Source organism: Danio rerio, chromosome 15 (genome assembly GCF_052040795.2).
Source record: "Danio rerio strain M-AB ecotype USA chromosome 15, GRCz13ab, whole genome shotgun sequence".
Taxonomy (NCBI): domain Eukaryota; kingdom Metazoa; phylum Chordata; class Actinopteri; order Cypriniformes; family Danionidae; genus Danio; species Danio rerio.
The window spans coordinates 39,507,248-39,527,500 of record NC_141035.1 but is presented as its reverse complement, the minus strand read 5'-3'; the positions used below and the strand labels follow the sequence as shown (position 1 = coordinate 39,527,500).

Below are 20,253 nucleotides of genomic sequence, written 5' to 3'. Positions count from 1 at the left end.
CACTACCCAAAGAAAGCTTATGCTTGTTGTAAATAAGGGTGTATTTATTCTTTTGTACAATGCTGTGAATAAATTAGAATTGCTACTAGCAAATGCAGTAAACATGTGAAACATACATATTCAGTGTCTTGTACTCAGATACCTCACTAAATGCAGTGATGTTTCACTTTGCTGTAGTTTTCAAATGGCTGTGCAAATAGTATAAAGTGCTGTTTTGAGCATTATCAGGAATTGTCACCAAAATCTGACTTTTTTTGCATTGAAAAAATGTCCAGAGTAAACTGTCATAATGAAAACATGACTAAGCCATTTGACTATCCTGTTCATAAACAATGGTGTCAGGACTTTTCATTTTGATGACACTGCAACTTTGATTGACATGAATACTTGCTTTTGAGGAATGAACTATCCATTTTGAGCATGTGACGCGCTTTTGCAGGTTATCAGCTAGGTTTTGCAGTTTGTACTAATTGTTTTGAGAAATGCATTAACTGTTGTGCAGAAATGCACTGGTGTTGTGAGAAACGCACAAAAGCGACTGAGAAAAACTGTAATTGTCATTAATAAGGGGTTTATAAAGCATAAATAGTCCTCACTTTAGATTAGGTCACAAAACTGGATGAAATTGACTTAATAAAGCATTTATTAACATACAAATTAACTATTAGTATATGCCTGAATAATAAAAAATATAAATGTTAATTTGAATAGTTTTATAATCATTTCTCATGCATTCTGAATAATCTCAAAATAGCTTGTTTGTAAATATTGTAATAATTAGGTAATAAAAAAAATAATCATTACATTATAAAAACACAGTCAGTAATTAATCATTAAAAATGGCCTGGTAAGTCAATAATAAAGCATTTGTAGAAGCATTTCACATTTTATCTATATTTCAGAAACCCCATTTGACTATTACTAGTAATAAACAAATTCTATTTAAGTTCTTTGAACATGACTCTTGAATCATCTGTAGGCGGTACACACTGTCCTCTCTGTATGCACCAGACCCTTTTTTAACACTCCATGTTTCTGTAAATATAGAGCACAGTTCTAAAGCCTGGTTTATACTCGACTTATCCGCTAATTCACTTGAGTGCGCGCAGCGAATATGACGTCATTTCGGCGTTTGCGGAGGTTCGCTTTGAGGTGCACACAACATATTTTCGGCTGGCGGAGCACATGAATTTTTTTGAGACGCCAGCGAAAAGTGCGTGCAGTGCCAGGTCTTATTTGAGTTTTATAGGAATCACTTTGAGGAGATTTTGCCTGAAACAGGTACGACTTTACAGACACCCTTATGATCCGTGGTCATAGAGATAACCAGATGATCAATAATTCTTGGCTAGAAATTGCAACAGCAGTGGGAAGGGAGGAAAGTTTTTGTCAAAAAGTTTGTAAAAACCTGAGGGATGCATTTGTTAAAGCCAAAAGAGGCTGTGGCATAAGTGGAGACACAGGTAAACAATTACCAAATGTGTTTTTCCACCATTCATAGGTTTAACACTGATGTATACTTCACAATTTTGAATTTAAAACAATTTAATAGTTACAAACTATAATTAAGGAACAACTTATTTTTTTAATTTCAGGAAAGAATTATTTGAACCTATCAGTTTACAGTATACTAATGCCTTGTTTTTCTGGGCTTTATTGGTGATAATGGTCAGGAATGTTGGACCATTTTTGCCTTTTTATCAAGAGTAGAGGACAGAAACTAGCCAGACAGTAATGTGTGAATTGTGGAGCGGGCTAAATCTAAGAAGAAAAAAAAACATCAGTATTTTTTATTAAATGCACTTTTTTTGCTTTTATTTATGCCATAAAAAAAAATATATATATATATATATATATATATATATATATATATATATATATATATATATATATATATATGTAGAGCAACACATGTTCTGTTGTCATTAATATTTTAATAAATTTTAATAGATAAAACTGTCCGAGATGGGAACAAAAGCAAGTGATGTGTCAAAGTTTGATTAAAAACATCTTTAATGGTTAGAAAAATCCTTCTATTTATTAAAATATTTATAAAAATAATTAGTTGAAAATATTGAATTATATTATGGATATGACGTAGTTCCGGAAATGTCCTACTTCACTGTTTATCCGTCTGATTTTACAGTCAGCTATTTTGACTGCCCCCCTGTCATTTTAAAAAATATCACAATGGCGAACGTGGAAAATATAAAAGCCTTTTCCGTTTCGTGAGGTGCACGCGCAGTCAGCAGAGGTGCGCGATGCTGCACCAGGCAAAAGTATAAATCCAGCTTAGGGGTCTTGAATGTTTTCAGTTTGACTTGACATCTAAAAATATGAGGCACAACATTCTGCAATGTTTTTTAGAACACAAGAATTTTGCCACTGGCTTGCTTGGTTTGGGACTTGTGGAGCTGCACATCAGTGTATTTGCTCTTTAGTGTTTGGACTTTTAGCAGTGAAAATTATACCACGCTAAACTAAACTAGGCAACGCAGTGGCACAGTAGGTAGTCCTAACGCCTCACAGCAAGAAAGTCGCTGGTTTAAGTTTTGGCTGGGTCAGTTGGCGTTTCTGTGTTGAGTTTGCATGTTCTACCTGCGTTCGCATGGGTTTCCTCCGGTTTCCCCCACAGTCCAAAGACATGCATTACAGGTGAATTGGGTAAGCTAAATTGTCCGTAGTGTATGTGTGTGAGTGAGTGTGTATGGATGTTTCTCAGACATGGTTGCAGCTGGAAGGGCATCCGCTGCATAAAACATGTGCTGGATAAGTTGGTGGTTCATTTCGCTGTGGTGACCTCGTTTTAATAAAGAAACTAAGCTGAAAAGAAAACGAATGAATGAATGAACCAAACGAAACTGAACTTTAACTGTGAAAACTGGACCGACACAGTTTCAATTTCAGTTTACTTGAACTTCTGTGTTAAGCTACTTTGACACAATCTACATTGTAAAAGTGCTACAGAATGACAGAGGAATTGAATTGAAAGAACTAAAAAAGGGTAACTGGAGCACCTATAAACAGAAACTTACACCACCTGCCTCACTTCTAAGTTCTTCTGATTAGTCTACTGCTGTGAATCTGACACTGATAAGTGGCTATAGTGACACTTTGTACACTTTTGTGCAATGGAATGGAAAAAAACATGATTTTTGTAAATGAGTACTTCTGTGTGCTGCACGCAGGTGAGTGGCCTTGACAAACCACCTGTATGTGACGCATTCTTTTCCTCTCCATATGCACCAGACACTTTCTTTTAAGGACTCTTTACTTCTTTCAAGCATTGTGCAATTTTGAATGTGCTTCACACAGGTGAGTGGGTTGGACAAAGCAGTTGTATATTACTAACGCAATCTCATGGCAATTCATAACTTTTTGATTTAGTGGCTAATTCATATGAATTTGTTAAATCTAATTCGTACAATTTAGTACGATTTGCTCACCACCCAATGACGGTTGGAGTTAGGTGTGGGGTTGGCTGCCATGCCTTCATTTTAAAATAGTACATTTTCGTATGACTGAATTCATACAGATTTGTACGAATTAGACACTAAACTGACAAAACGTAAAATACTTATGTTTCCTTGAGAGATTAGGCTGTATAGGACACTACACTAAAAATTTAATACATTTTATTAAAAGAATTAAAGTAACAGACTTATAAAAGCATTGTAATACTGCTATGATTTTAAGTGCTACTTTAATCCTCACTTTGCATAAAAGCTACTGCTTAATGAATAAATGTAAATGTAAGAAAGAACTATCAAACATGTTTAAAAGCGCTTGAGCACATTTTCATTTCTGATCTATAGTTTTTTTTTTCCCTGATTATAAGTATTTTATGCACAAGATCATTTCTGAAAAATGTGCAAGATTTAATGATCCACTCTCTTGTCTTTCATTTTCTTTTAATAGCCCTTTATGACGACCATATATTGTGCTCAGTAAAAATGAAGGGTCTTGTATGAAATCTTTGTGTTGCAGGGGGATAATGGTGGGATGATGACGGTGTCTAACCTGACGCATAAAGTGTCTCGTGAGGACAACGGTCTTTCTCTGCAATGTGAGGCGTTCAACAAAGGCACGCGGTTCTCTAGCGTTCGGGCTGCAGAACTCATTGTTTACTGTGAGTCACTGCTAACATCTTTATCTAGCATCTAATTCACAGGTGTTGGTTTGAGCATATCAAGAACAAGCCTAAATCTATTTGACACTAAAACCACCAGCAGATCCTATATTAAAGGGTTAGCTCACCAGCAAATTTATAAATACCCTCATGTCATTACAACTCCCTCAAACCTTTGTTCATCTTTGGGCCTCAATTTGAGATATTCTAGATAATATCCAAGAGCTCTTTTGTCCTCTATAAACAGCAATGATCCTGAGAACTTCAGCATCTAGAAAAGGAAGAAAAAACATTGTCGAAAGATTTAATGGTATAACTTTAAGTGAAGTTAATTTATAAACTAATTTCAAGAGAATGTCTTGCTTATAATTGACCATGACTGGTCCTGCATTAACTAACGCTTGATTCATCTATCCGTTGATTCCCAACTCACTATTAATAACCAGAGTTTCTTACCTTAGTTATCTTGAAGAATCCCCCCTTCCACTCCTACTACTCCTCCCCTTTTCTTGATAGGGTAGCAATGCGGCCCAGTGGTTAGCACTGTTGCCTCACAGAAAGAATGTCACTGGTTCAAGTCCTTACCAGGCCAGTCAACGTTTCTGTGCTGAGTTTACATGTTCTTCCTGTGCTCGTACGGGTTTCCCCCGTGTTCTCTGGTTCCACAGTCCAAAGACATCGGATAAAGGTGAATTGACCAAACCAAATTGGCACCATAAATAGGCTCTTAACTTGCAGTATAGCTTTCCATAGCAATCCCTAGACTGCCATTAGCCGTAAATAAGCAGGGGAGTTCTCGAGACCTACCTGAACTCAAACTCCCCTCTCGCCCTGCAAACAGGTGGGAGCCCCAGGCTCGAGGATCTTATGAGCTCAGGGCTCTCTCCCGGGACAGCATGCCACACATGCTTTATAACCGATCATCAGCTTAGTGAGAACTCTTGAATTAAATAAAGCTCCAAGAATACTGTCTCCAAAACTGTGCTTATCTTTTTTCTTCTTTCCTGCATCATGTCAGGTTGGACATTTACTACAGTTAATACGTAATGCCATTAGACTCAGAAACACAATATGCAAGTGAATTTTTGTGTGAAGTAAATGTGCACAAGACAATTTAAAGCAGTTATAATGTTAAATGAGAAGAGCATTAGAAACTCTAAATAACAAAAAAATGGCAATAGGTGGCAGTAAATATCCTAATTTGCAAGTCTTTTAGTGCATCCCAATTAACATGCATATGCAATTATTTTTAAGTAAAAAATATGAGTAGTGTGTTCACTCTAAAAAGAAACACTGCAAAAAAAAACACAGATTTTCTTTCTTACTTGGAGTTTTCGTTTTGTTGCTGGTTCAAATGTCTAAACATTTTCTAGACCAGGGGTTCCCAAACTTTTCAGTTCGCAACCCCTAAAATAACAATGCTAGTGACTCGTGACCCCTAAATTCCTCAGAGTTGGTTATGAATATACAAACGTTGCGTACTCGACAATTGGCCTATATAAACACCAGAATATATAACACAAAAAAGTGCAACAATCTAACAATTTTGGAAATCACCAAGCGACCCCCTGTCGTTGTCCTGCGGCCCCCACTAAGGGAGCTACTGTTCATTTAAAAAGTTTGTTTTGTATTTAGAAAAACAATAATAAGTCAAAAGTAATGCAGTTTTTTTTCCTTAACTAGCTAAACTATCTGCCAATGGGCAAAGAAAAATAAACTTACTTCGAACTGAAATCATAATTAAAATAACATAATTATTTTGCTTACCCCATTGGCAGATTACTTTGCATGTATTAACGCACAACTCAATTACATATGAGTTACCATTTTTGAAAATAAAACTAGAATATTTGGACTAGAAGCAAGACACAAGCTCCAAGTATGATAAGTTTTTTTTTTTTTTTTTTTTTTTTGCAGTGAAAAAGGCACTTTAAAAACCCATGATGCACTTATTTAACGGTTGGAGAGGTGCCAAATGAGTTAATTATATTAAAACATTAAATCAACAGCCCAATTAATCATGCTACTTTTGAAAGTAGTCCCAAGTAATACATTTTTTGGAAACAGGCCAAACACTGCTTGTGCTTACTATAATATTTTTTTTTAGTTTTTTACCACATCTCTTCCGCTCATATCATTATTTTTCTCTGTAGATCCTCCTCAGAAGGTGTGGTTAGATGCTCCTCCACCAAATGTCTTTTTACACTCAGGTTCAACTCTTCGCTTAGTCTGTTTCTCCAGTGGTGGAAATCCTACAGGTCAACTTACCTGGCTAAAGGTGTAGTGGTTCAAGATTTGATTAAGGATAGGCCACTCAAAAAAAAAAAAAAGGAAAATGTAACCATCATTTACTCTCCCTAAAACGTTTTAAACAAATTATAAATTATTTATTCTGTTAAAAAAAACACATAAGAAGACATTTTTAAGAATTTTGGAAACCAGTAGGCATTGACATCCATAATAGTTAAAAAAAAATACTATGGAAGTCAATGGTTACAGGTTTCCAGCATTCTTCAAAATATCTTCTTTTCTGTTCAACAGAAGACAGACAGACTTGGGTTAGTAAATGATCTGTGACTTTTCATTTTGGGTGAACTATCTAATTTAATGGTCTTTTATTTCTGCCATTAAATAATTCTCTGTGTTTTTAAACTCCAGAACAATAAAGTCGTGCTGACCGCATCGAAGCAGGTGTCTTCAGAGCGTGGTGTGTCACGAGAGCTGCTTCTCATCCTTCATCCCAGTGACAATTTGGCCACCTACCGCTGTGACTCCTCCAACAAAGCCAAGAAAGTCCTGTCCACCCAAACCAAATTCAGGGTTCTGTGTATGTTTACAACACACCCACAAAAAATAATACATGTTTTAATAATGTAATGTGTTGTTTACATTTGTCACTTGTCAGAGATGTAATGCAGCATGTGATAAAAAAAAAAAGATGAATTTCTGTTTTTCATTTTCGAGACTGTCAAACATTAATAGCATGTCTTGTTAAACAATGAGTTTAATTGGCACAAGATACAAAACTATGAAAGTAATTGCATGGTTGGTTGGTTGTTTAGTTAGTTAGTTAGTTAGTTAGTTAGTTAGTTAGTTAGTTAGTTAGTTAGTTAGTTAGTTAGTTAGTTAGTTAGTTAGTTGGTTAGTTAGTTGCATGGTTTGTTGGTTAATTAGTTTGTTAGCTCAATAATTCTTTTGCTCGTTTGTTCATTTGTTAACTAAAATAGTAAATTTTATTCAGCTAGGATACATTAAATTAGTCACAAGTGAAGGTGGTTGGTTGGTTGGTTGGTTGGTTGGTTGGTTGTTTGGTTGGTTGGCTGGTTGGTTGGTTAGTTGGTTGGTTGATTGGTTTGTTAGTTAGTATGCCCATTCATTATTGTCCTTGTTCATTTATTCATTAACTAAATAATACCTTTATTCAGCTAAGATGCATTAAATTAGTCACAAGTGAAGTTGGTTGTTTGGTTAGTTGGTTGGTTGATTAGTTCATTTGATAGTTAGTTAGTTAGTTGGTTAGTTGGTTAGTTAGTTGCATGGTTTGTTGGTTAATTAGTTAGTTAGCTCATTTATTCTTTTGCTTGTTTGTTCATTTGTTAACTAAAATAGTAAAAATTTTTCAGCTAGGATACATTAAATTAGTCATAAGTGAAGGTGGTTGGTTGGTTAGTTGGTTGGTTGGTTTGTTGTTTGGTTGGTTGGTTGGTTGGTTGGTTAGTTGGTTGGTTGGTTGGTTGGTTGGTTGGTTGGTTGGTTGGTTGGTTGGTTGGCTGTTTGGTTATTTGGTTGGTTGATTAGTTCATTTGATGGTTGGTTGGCCAGTTAGTTGGTTGGTTGGTTGGTTTGTTAGTTAGTATGCCCATTCATTATTTTCCTTGTTCATGCATTCATTAACTAATTAATACCTTTATTCAGCTAAGATGCATTAAATTAGTCACAAGTGAAGGTGGTTGGTTGGTTGGTTTTTTGGTTGGTTGGTTGGTTGGTTGGTTGGTTTTTTGGTTGGTTGGTTGGTTGGTTGGTTGGTTGGTTGGTTGGTTGGTTAGTTGGTTGGTTGGTTGGTTGGTTGGTTGGTTGATTAGTTCATTTGATGGTTGGCTGGTTAGTAGGTTGGTTGGTTGGTTTGTTAGTTAGTATGCCCATTCATTATTTTCCTTGTTCATTCATTCATTAACTAAATAATACCTATATTCAGCTAAGATGCATTAACTTGGTCAGAAGTGAAGATGGGTTGGTTGATTAGTTGGCTAGTTAGTTAGTTGGTTGACTAGTTAATTAGTTGATTGGTCGGTTTGTTGGTTAGGATGCTCATTCATTCTTTTGCTTGTACATTCATTCAATAAATAAATAATATGTTTATTCAGCTAAGACGCATTAACTTGGTCAGAAGTGAAGGTTGGTTGGTTGGTTGGTTAGTTAATTGGATGGTTTGTTGGCAAGTTGCTTGGTTAGTAATTGCATAGTTAGTTAGTTAGTTAGTTAGTTAGTTAGTTTCTTCTTTGGCTTATTTGTTGATTCATTCCTTCTTTAACTAAAATTAACTGTTTTATTCAGCTGAGATGCATTTAATTGGACAAGAGTGACTGTAAATGCATTTAGGTAAATGGTTATGATTAAAATAAATCTATTGACACTTAAACTATCTATTCCTCGATGAATCTTTAAAATATGGCAAAATACTATAAAAAAATTATAAAATACAATTTTCAAATATTTACTAACCTTTTAAACTTTTTATTTTGATGCACTGTATAAAATGCAATGAATAAAGTTCCCCAAAGAATATTTTCCAACAATTTGTGACAAATGACTATAAACAAATAAAAATATTACATATGCATATATCTGTAAAAAGACTATTTGCACAACTTTTTTTATATGCTTTAAAATAAAGACCTACTACCTCAATTGCTGTCTCATTCTAATGTGTTGTTCTCTGTATTGTCAGTTCCTGCAGTGAGTGTGAAGATTGTGGCCAAGCAGAAGGAGCTGCGCAGAGGTCAGACTCTGGATCTGGACTGTCTGGCCGGCAGCAGCAATCCCACTGCAAATATCAGCTGGAGTCTGGGGCCCGTCATGTACTAAAACCCAACCATCACACACATACACTAGCACACACTCAGCTAATACTGTAAAATTCAGTCAACACTCCCAAGGGGTTTTGCTCCCCATCTTATTTATTCACAACAACAGACTGGAGATTTGCACCTGAGAACACAGGCAAATACAACATATTGAGTCTCACTGGTCTGAGGAATTTGGCTTCGAAATTACCCATGTAGTGTTCATAGTACTCTCTATTGTGCTATTATTCAGGTATTACTTCTTATATATAAGAATAATTTATATATGTGTGTGTGTTCATCATACAAAATATATATAATTAGCTTATTATTATTTAATCTCTTGCGATAAATAAAACACAACAAATACAAAACAGAGTCAACAAGCAGTGAGGATGATTTGGTTGTCCTCTCTTTTTTTTAGAAGAGAAATAAAAAGAGTAAATATTGGCTCTTTCCTATCCTTAGATTGTGTATAGAGAAAGGAGAAGTTTACCTTATCAAGATGATGTGGGATTATCCTCAGCGGTCAAAGTTTACTTTAGGATGTCACTGGCGCTGTTTGCAGTTTGCCAGTGATTCTGAAGCCATATTTTGAAGATAAGACCACCGATTTCTGTGACTCAATTGATCATTACAGGAACCCTTCACTCCTTTTGACAATAAACTGATTTCACGTGGCTGCTATTTTTCAAAGAGAAATTGAGGCTGCGGTGGGAAGAAACCCAGAAGTATCGTTGGGAGTTTCATAGGAACGTTGTGTACCTGGCTGTATATCTCATCAGCGAAGAGAAAATGACACAAATATATAATTTCGCTGCCTTCCGAGTGACCCGAAGGTCCGTTCTGAATGAATGGTAAAAATTAAAAGGGATATCAGAGCTCATTTTCAGCTTTCAAGTTAAGTTAAATGGTAGTTAGCTAACATTTCTTTCCCAAACACACATTTTAGATGCCATTTATCAAACTCGAGGTAATGAACTGATTTTTTCACTATATTAGACTTGTCACGATACTGAATTAAAAGAAAAACCGTCAATTTCCCGCTAACATTTAAGGCACTGTTGATGGCTTTCTTGAAACAGCGCTGATTTGCCAATGTGTTCACGTGCTCAATAGAAATGCTTGTGATTCCCAGAGAAGGTCATCAGTTCACCCCTCCGCTGTTTACAGAGCACAAACACAGACGAGCGATCTGCTTGATGACTCGACTGATCTTCATGGCTGCTTCGTGCTCCAGTGTTCTTGTATCTGTGTTTGCACTGGGTGAAGAGCGGTAAACTTTTGAGCACTGGTGAATACTATGATAAATCAGTGCTGTTTATGTGCTCAGCGGCGCTTGAATTTTAGCCGGAAGTGGACGTTTTTAAAACTTCAGTACCGGGACAACACTATTACAGACAACACAAGGGTGTGCTACAGAGGACTGCAGTGTTTTATCGCTCACCAGGTTACTTACATAGGCTGAAGCAGGAAAGTGTCCCCACGGTGTTTAACTAGTGCCATGAACTGAAGTCTAGGAGGACACTTGAGCGTATTATTCTTAAATAGATTGTGATGTTGTTTGATGCTAAATTGCTTTCAATTGTTTAAATTAAAGTTACTTAATGATTTTAAAGTGATGTTTACATCATTTCGGCATTTTGAATTCTCGGCAACAGCTGGAGGTTTATAGTCCACAGCATGTTTCTGCAATGTTTACAGTGCTGGTCCTATACTTTCGGGTTTCTTCCCACGGTAGCTTTGCTTTGGTTCCTTAAAATGGCGGCCGTGTGAAATAAGCGTATTGGCTCATTTTATAACTTCCCTAAAGTTGAATTTTACCTTTTTTTCACCTTTAGCTTAGCATAACATAGATCATTGAATCAGATTAGATCATTAGCATATCAAAAGCATCAAATCAGAGTAATTTTTTCTATTTGAAGCTTGACTCTACTGTTACAATGTGCATCGATGGAAAATGAAAAGTTCTGATTTTCTTAGCTTGTTTTCTCTAGGAACATATTAGGGCTCTTAACAAAACAACTGGCTCATTTAAATTAATAAAAAAGGAACAGGACCAAACATAAAAAAGACACCAGACACTTGAATCTAAATTTGATGTCCTCGCCAATACTTTTTAATCCAAAAAGGTCAATCAAATTAGCACAACACAGAAGAAAATTAGCGAATGAAAATATATAATAGGGCAGCTCAGTGACTCAGTGGTTAGCACTGCTGCCTCATAGCAAGAAGGTCACTGGTTCAAGTCCCTACTGGGCCATTTGGCATCTCTGCGTGGAGTTTGCATGTTCTCCCCGTGTTCGCGTGGGTTTCCTCCAGGTGCTCCGGTTTCCCCCACAGTTCGAACACATGCGCTATAGGTGAATTAGATGAACTAAATTGGCTGTAGTGTAAGAGTGTGTACATGAAATATTGGGTACCAAGACATGAATGCTTTCTTTGACATTCACGATGTCTTTATTAATTTATTTTGTCTTTGAGTTATTTTAATTAAATAATTAAAAATCAAGGCATGATCATATTTTATTTTAGTTAAATTAGTGTAATCTAGAGGCCTTTGCCTTTCATATAAGCCACTTTTGATACCAAATGCAAGTTATTATTTAATGTTCCTAAAACTTAGATAGGTAGCAAGACTTTTGTCAGGTAGTGTACCGTATAGGACCCAAACCAAATATAGGAATTTTATAGGAGCTTTGCAACACTCTTCAAAATATCTTATTTTGTGTGCAACAGAAGAAAGACGTAAAACAGGGTTGGTATAAGTAAAAGATGAGTGAATGATGACAGAACATTCCTTATCTGTTCGAAAAGAGCAGAATTTGAACTCAATAAAAGCTCTTTGTAAAAGCAATGAAGTGTGAAATGTTTGCAAACAGCTAATGAGCAGTTTGGCAATGCCTCCTTTAAAAAAAACTAAAAAACATCTGTATTATATTTCAACTGGCAGCCGGTGATCACTAAGTCATTACCTTGTTATAATCTGCCTCTAGCGCTATCAATATGTGGCCAGTTGGAGAAATAAAAACCAAAAAATCTACTTTATTACAGTTGTGAGCAGATCAGATGTGTTCTCTAGCCAAAACGTTGTGCCTCGGTTTTCATTTCCAAAGAAATCCAGCTATAAAGCGTCAGAGTTTGTGAGCGGAGGAGTGGTCTGCTTCCAGTTTTTATAGGTTCTCGGTTTTGTCGGATGGTCCCCGTGGGACCCTAACACATGTCGGGCAAACAAAAAGATTTCACAGCAGGCGAATGCTCTTTCTGTGAAGGGCTTTATCGAATATTCATAGTCTATTTTGGCGACGTTACTCCGAGGGGAATGTTTTTGAACATTTTTCTTCCTTGTATAAAGCGTCTATGTAAAATAACACTGTAAATCGTGTCATGTCTTTTATAAGGCTTGTTTTTTTCCCTCCTTGTTTCTGTCAGACTGAAGGGAGTGGACCAGGCTCCGAAAAGGGCTGAATTTGGTGGGATGTCCCGGACCAGTAAGCTGTCCCTGACTCTTGAATCCCATCACTGGCGGAAGCGAATCACCTGTCAGGCCTTCAGTAATGTGCTTTCTGAGGGAGTCAACAATTTCTACAGCCTCGATGTGCTCTGTGAGTTTTCCAGCATGATTTTTTTTTAAATATATACTTTAAATATACAGTTTAAGTCAGAATTATTAGCCCTCCTGAATTATTAGCCCTCCTGATATTTTTTAATGGAAAGATGATTTTTTCAACACATTTCTAAACATAATAGTTTCGATAACTCTTTTATCTTTGCCATGATGACAGTACATAATATTTTACTAGATATTTTTCAAGATGCTAGTAATCAGCTTAAAGTGACATTTAAAGGCTTAACTAGGTTAATTAGCTTTATTAGACTAAGGCAACTCATTATATAGTTATGGTTTGTTTTCTATCAAAATAAAATATTACTGAAGGAGGCCAATAACATGCACCTTAAAATGGTTGTAAAATATAAAAACTACTTATAGTCTAGCTGAAATAAAACAATTAAGACTTTCTCCAAAAGAAAAAATATAGTAGAAAATACTATAAGAAATTATTTGCTCTATTAAACATCATGTGGAAAAAAAAATCACAGGAGGGCTAATAATTGTGACTTCAAATGTCTCATTAATTATCTATTAAATAAATAACCCCATGTATTATTTATTTGCTTACCTCATGCTATTTATTTATTTGATTCATAATAAATAACAATAATAGTAATAGTAGTAATAATAATAATTATAATATTAATAATAATTATAACAATAATAATAAAACTGAATTAAATGTATAAATAGCACCAAAATAAATAAATAAATGATATACTTTTTTTCTGTTTCATAAATCAATTAAAATAATCCTTTTATTTATTTATTTATTTATTTATTTATTTCTTTATTTATTTATTCATTTAACAAATATATGCATCAATTATGAAAAATAATGGGATCATTTATTTATTTCATATTTACATAAATAACTAAATAAATACAGTATTTAACTAATTAATTTTTTACTTTAAATACATTTTATTTTGGATTTATAATAAATACATCCTAATAAATTAATACTTGTGTAAATGACATATAAAAAAGTTTACTTTTTGTTTCATAAAGTAATTAAAAACAATACCTCTATTTAATTATTTATTTATTTATTTATTTATTTAACATATACATCAGTTATAATGGGATAATTTTCTTATCTCATATTTACATAAATAACTAAATAAATGTAATATTTTATATTTATTTAATTAAATATTTAATTTAATACATAATAGTAAATTAATAAATGTGTAATTAACAATAAAATAAATAATATACTTTAAATTAATAAAAATAATATCTCTTTATTTATTTATTTTTTCACATACACATGAATTATGATAAAGAATGGGATAATTTAGTTATCCCATATTTATAAATAACTAGATAAATGTTGATAAACATGTAGATAAATGTAGATAAACATTATTTAATTTAAATTGATTTGTTCATTGATTTATAATAAATGAATAATAAATTAATAAAAGTGTAACTAACAATAACTAGATAAATATTTTTTTATGTTCTGTAAATTAATTAAAAATATTCCCTGTGTTTATTTATTTATTTAACAAACATATACATCACTTATAATAAATAATGGGATCATTTGCTTATCTCATATTTGCATAAACAACTAAATATATACAATGTTTAATTAATTATTTAATGAATTGTTTAATTTAAAATCATTTGCTCATTGATTCATAATAAATACATAATAATGAATTAATAAATGTGTAAATACCAATAAAATAAATAAATCATATACTTTTTTATTTATTTATTAGTTTTTTTATTATCATTCTTGCCTATAAATTATTTTGCATTATTTCATTAATTAAATAGCAATTATTATGGATAATTGATTATTTTATTAATTTATCTTCTGTATAAGGAATAATTTATTATTACTAAGTTGTTGTGTTTTATTATAGCAATTACATAATTTTGTAATAATTTTTCTTTTTTAATTGAAATATATAAATAAAGATGTAATTTAATGATAATAATAAATAATTTACTGCATTTCATAAATTTAAATACGTTAAACACATTTTATTTGGTAATAGTTTATTTATTAATAATGTTTGAATAATTTTTTCCATTTTTGAATAAAATAAAATGAAAATAAAATGTTACTTTATTAGTTTTTAAATAATAATACATTATATATAATAATATAACATATAAAATAAATTTTCATATATTTATTATTATTATCTATTATTTTTACAATGAAGTAATGTACATATTTTTAACTAGTGGATATTTTTCATACCGCATATGAAAAATGTGTAATATCCTTTAACATTCTGTTACTGTATCTCTCTGGTATAAAGATATGCTGTTATTGTGCTCTGGTAAGCACTGTGATGTATGTAAGAATGAGTTTATATCCTTTAATGCTTATGGCGAGTGTATGGTATTATGTGTGTTATGTGTGTGTGTGTGTGTTATGTGTGTGTGTGTGTGTGTGTGTGTGTGTCTTTGTGTCTGCAATGATTATGGTTTGACTTTGATGTTGTTTTGTCTGATCCATCCAGCCACCTCTTCAAAGCCTGACACGCTTTCTGAGCATGACGGAATGACACCGTGTGTGTATGTGTGTGCGTATGTGTGTGTGTTTCGTTCACACAGCTTGATTATTGCACATCCTCCACAGTTTGTGATTTTTATATCTCTCTATGTAAGAACAGACCATTAATTATCACCCTCTCTGTGTGTTATTGTCTTATATTAAGATTATATTTCATCTTCATATATTTCATTTCATTTATATTTTCATACTTTCTCTGTGAGTGTTTGAGCATCTGTGTGCATCTGCTTGTGAATGTTAGCAAACGGTTTGTGTTGAAATCTGCATTTGAATCCTCGTCCGTGTACACAAATGAGACAAAGACACAGAAGCCCCTTCAGAGAGATCAACAGCACAATAAATCATGCGCTTTATTCACAACAGATCAATCCACAGGCTGAAACTGCTGCTTTCTGCAATTGTTTCCACAAAAATGAACTTGTGAATGCCACATATGAATTGACGAACGTTTGAATAGTCGTTATCAAGGCTTGACATTAACTTTTGGGATCACCAGCCACTGTGGCTAGTAGTTTTCCACCGCCACAGTTTGTTGTTAGGAAAATATATCCGCTTGTTAAGTGATGACGTGTTTGTGATGTATGTATACTGTTTAAGGGTCCAAGCCGCCATTCATTTGAGTGGAGAAATCATAAGTTTATGATCACGTTTTATTCCTATCACACATTAAAGTTAATTTTATATAAAGTCATAGTGTACACAACAATCTCTGGGCTTTCTGCTTAACAAATACCAAAATTTTAACAATTTATGAAAAATTAATCACTTTCTGGCCATCGGATATTAGGCATGGACATATATATTGCGATCGTGATTTTCGAAAGCCTTAAATCGCTTTGTAAACGTTTATTATTACCATTTTATGAGTCTCCCCATTCAGTTGAATAGAGCGCTTGGACCCGGAAGCCGCTTCGCGTGACGTCACACTTAACAAACGGATTGTATGCATAAATTTAACCTTGGCATGGGTTGCGGCATGCTAAAATTACTTAATTTAGATTTTGTTTTTTTTCCACTTGCTTCCTCGTTTATTTAATGTTCATTCATACCTCGTTCATTTTTTGTCCATGAGCTTACTCAATGAACATAAGCAAATGGGCTATGCTTTCATAAAAAGTGTCGCATTGGAGTTAGTTTTCATGCACAGGACTTTTCAGGGCTCAAAACAATAAGGATTTACCTTTTTTTTCTCTGGCCACAGCAAACTAATTATTTCCTTGCCACAAATTTGAAATATTGTGTCAAAACAAGCAAAATACAGCTGTATAGACACTTTTTATTCAAGAAAACAGCTGACATTTAAAAAATATAGGTTCTAATGCATCTAAATCTATGCACAATGTCTGTTCTGGCTGAAGATCCCAGATCACCAGTTAACTATGCATACAACAACATATTAAAGCAATAGTATTGTAAAGGATGATTATTAAACTATATTAACAAAAATAAGCAAGCAAAAGAAAGCGGGTAAAATACATTCTGTGTGCGATAATGAAAGGATGATGCCGCGCACATGGTTAATTAGGCTAATTAATAATCTGTTCAAAAAATGGGTAAAGCGAAACTGACAACAACTGCTGCTGCTTACAAAGTATCTCGAGCCCTTGAAGGACTGTGAGTGCACGAGCGTCGCACCAGTAGTTTTGTTTCCAGGGACGGTTGCTTCGAGTGAGGAAACGACACAGGAGCTTTTAAGCACTCGCACGCATCAAAACATCTGGTCGCTCGACACTAAACCCCTCGTCAGTGAGTGAGGAAAGCCTGTTTCACCATGTGCTTGATCCTCTCATTCATTATTCACCTGCTTTCTTTCGCTCGCGCTAAAAGCTGTTTTTGACAGTCGTGATGCTTCTCGATTCTAAGATCACATTTGTTTGCATATAGACAAACGGTCATAAACTAACAGTCTAATCCAGTGATGACGAGCCAGCACTGGCTGTTTAAAAGCAAGTTTCAGCCAGCCGAAGTGGCTAGGGGGAGTGGCTGTCTAACCCACCACAACCAGGGCAACAATTGAAATCTACCCACATTTGGCGGGTTGGCGGGTGTTAATGTAAAGCCCTGGTCGTTAATATAAAGAAATGTTGAAATGTTAACTTGTCTTTAGAGCATCTGTATTTGGTTTATTTTCATATCCTATTATTCAGGGGTGTCACAGTGGCGCAGTGCGTAGCACAATCGCCTCGTAATAAGAAGGTTGCTGGTTTGAGCCTCGGCTGGGTCAGTTGGCATCTCTGTGTGGAGTTTGCATGTTCTCCCCGTGTTTGTGTGGGTTTCCTCTGGGTGCTTCGGTTTCCTCCACAGTCCAAAGACATGCGCTGTAGGTGATTTGGGCTAAAGTGGCCGTTGTGTATGTGTGTGAATAAGTGTGTATTAAAGTTACCCATTGATGGGTTGCAGCTGGAAGGGAAACCCCTGCGTAAAATATATGCTGGATAAGTTGGCGGTTCTTTATGCTGTGGTGACCCCATTCCACCAACTTATCCAGTGTATGTTTCACGCAGTGGACGCCCTTCCAGCTGCACACCATCACTGGGAAACACCCGTACACTCTCATTCCCACACATACACTACAGATAATTTAGTTTACCCAGTTTATCTGTAGCGCATGTCTTTGGACTTGTGGGTGAAATCGGAGCACCCGGAGGAAACCCACGCCAACATGGGAAGAACATGCATTATTGATTATTATACATCAATATTATTGATTCTATTATTAATTCTTCTTATTTTCATTTAAAAAATAGAAAATATAAATATATTAATATTGTGAAGAATTATATCATAACTTTACAGTGTAAATACTGAAACAGCCCATAAAGATGTTTGTAATGCAGCAGAATATTTTATTTTGTTTTTGTTTTATTTTAATATTTGTTAATATATGCTACTGTATGTTTATTATTACACATACATGTATAAAATAAACTAATAAATTTATTAACTATTATATCTATTATTCAAAATAGTTTGCTTGTTTTGTAAACAAATATTTATTTACAGAATTAAAGCTACATTTAAAATTAAAATACACAGCTGAAGTCAGAATTATTAGCCCCCCTTTGATTTTTATTTTCTTTTTTAAATATTTCCCAAAAGATGTTTAACAGAGCAATACAATTTTCACAGTATGTCTGATAATATTTTTTTTTAATATTATATACAGATAATATTTTTTTCTGTATCTCAGCAAGAATAAAAGCAATTGGTAATTTTTTAAACACCATGTTATGGACAAAATTATTAGCCCCTTTAAGCTAAATTATTTTCTGATAGTCTAACAAACCATCATTGTACAATAAATTGCCTAATTACTCTAACCTGCATAGTTAAACCTAATTAACTAATTACTTTAACTTAGTTAAGCCTTTTAATGTCACTTTAAGCTGTATAGCAGTTTCTTGAAATAAACATTTAGTAAAATATGATTTACTGTCATCATGACAAACATAAAATTAATCAGTTATTAGTTATGAGTTTTTAAAACTTATGTTTAGAAATGTGTTGAAAATGTTTTTCTTTGTTAAACATTGGGAGGGGGGGAAACAGGGGGGCTAAAAATACTGACTTCAACTGTAAATGTTTACATAAGTATAAATGATAGTGTGTTAATTCAATGCTGAAGTGTCGGTCTCGAATTAGACTTGCTAATATATTATGAGATAACCTGTTAGATTTATTGCTGTTGTACCGTATGGTGTGAGATGCACTTTTCCCATGCTGATCTCTACAGTACGTCTCTAAAAATACATTCACCAGCACCTTCCAATATCTGCTTGATTCAGTTCCTCCAGAGTTTTCAGATGAGCAGCCTGATGAAGTCCAGGTCATTGAGGACGAAACTGCCACGCTTCCGGCCAAAGTCTCTGCAAACCCAGACGAAATCACCTGCGAGTGGATCTTCCAGGGCGAGAAGCTTGTGAAAGGTACAGCAGACGACAGACAGTACATGACACTATGAGCGTAAACACACATTGCCATATGCGCGCTGAATAAAACATCGATAGGTTCTGGCACTGCACCTTTGGCAGATGTGATCTTGCTAATGTATGCGCCCTAAATGAGCGCTGCTGTCGCTCTGAATGCAATGCAGCTCTTCCGGTCTTCATTTTGCTATTGAAAGCTCAGCAGTCCTGCGTAGAGGTCCCTGCAGAGGTATTCCTGCAGGAAGGGCTTGAGCCGATTAGCCTGCTGTTTTCAGTAGCCGGTTTTCCATTGTTGGGTCAGTGCAAGTTTACAAGGGACCGGATAGGACAATAGCCTTGAGCTCAAGCAGTCCAAAATCAGAACAGTAATCTGTAGTAATAGCATTACTATAGTATAGTAATCTAAACATGCTTATAAGATGCCCCTATGATCAAAATGTAAGTTTTTTGGGTGCTAGAATCAATGTATTAGCCTTAAAAGAACACTACACATTTTGAAAATAGGCTCATTTAACAAGTCCTCTACAGTTAAACAATTCAGTTTTACCGTTTTTGAGTCCATTCAGTCTATTTTTGGGTCTGGTGGGAGCACTTTTAGCTTAGCTTAGCATAAGTCATTGTGTCAGAATAGACCATTAGCTTCTCAAAAATGGCCACATTATTTTTCTATTTAAAGCTTGACTCTTCTGTAGTTACACTGTGTACTTAGACTGACAGAAAATTTTTAAAAGTTGCTATTTTCCAGGCTGATATAGTGTTAGAACACACTTTCCATGCCAAATAAATAAGATCTAGCTCCAGATCATGTCAGAAAATGTCAGTTTCTTTGAGTATCCAGACAACAAGCCAGTGGAGTCGCCCAATACTTATTACTCATTAACCTGTATTCAACTGAATGAACAGTCTCCTATCAATATAGGAGTTGATTGAGAAAGACAGGGAGGAGCATAAGCAGGAGATGAAGTAATGATGATAAAGAA

General features: G+C 34.4%; 1 protein-coding gene across 10 annotated transcripts in view; it reads left to right on the top strand.

Annotated features, from left to right (window-relative positions):
* The window catches only part of nphs1 (NPHS1 adhesion molecule, nephrin), a 486,431-nt gene that overhangs the window by 413,529 nt on the left and 52,649 nt on the right, over window positions 1-20,253 (top strand). For all 10 annotated transcript variants that reach the window (XR_015508789.1, XM_087283293.1, XM_087283292.1 and 7 more), the window contains 6 exon segments: window positions 3,988-4,129; window positions 6,283-6,407; window positions 6,788-6,956; window positions 9,078-9,207; window positions 12,625-12,797; window positions 19,133-19,273. Coding sequence is in view for 9 of the 10 variants with exons in the window: in XM_087283293.1 (XP_087139419.1) it covers window positions 3,988-4,129; window positions 6,283-6,407; window positions 6,788-6,956; window positions 9,078-9,207; window positions 12,625-12,797; window positions 19,133-19,273 (880 nt within the window). In the remaining variant the exon portion in view is untranslated.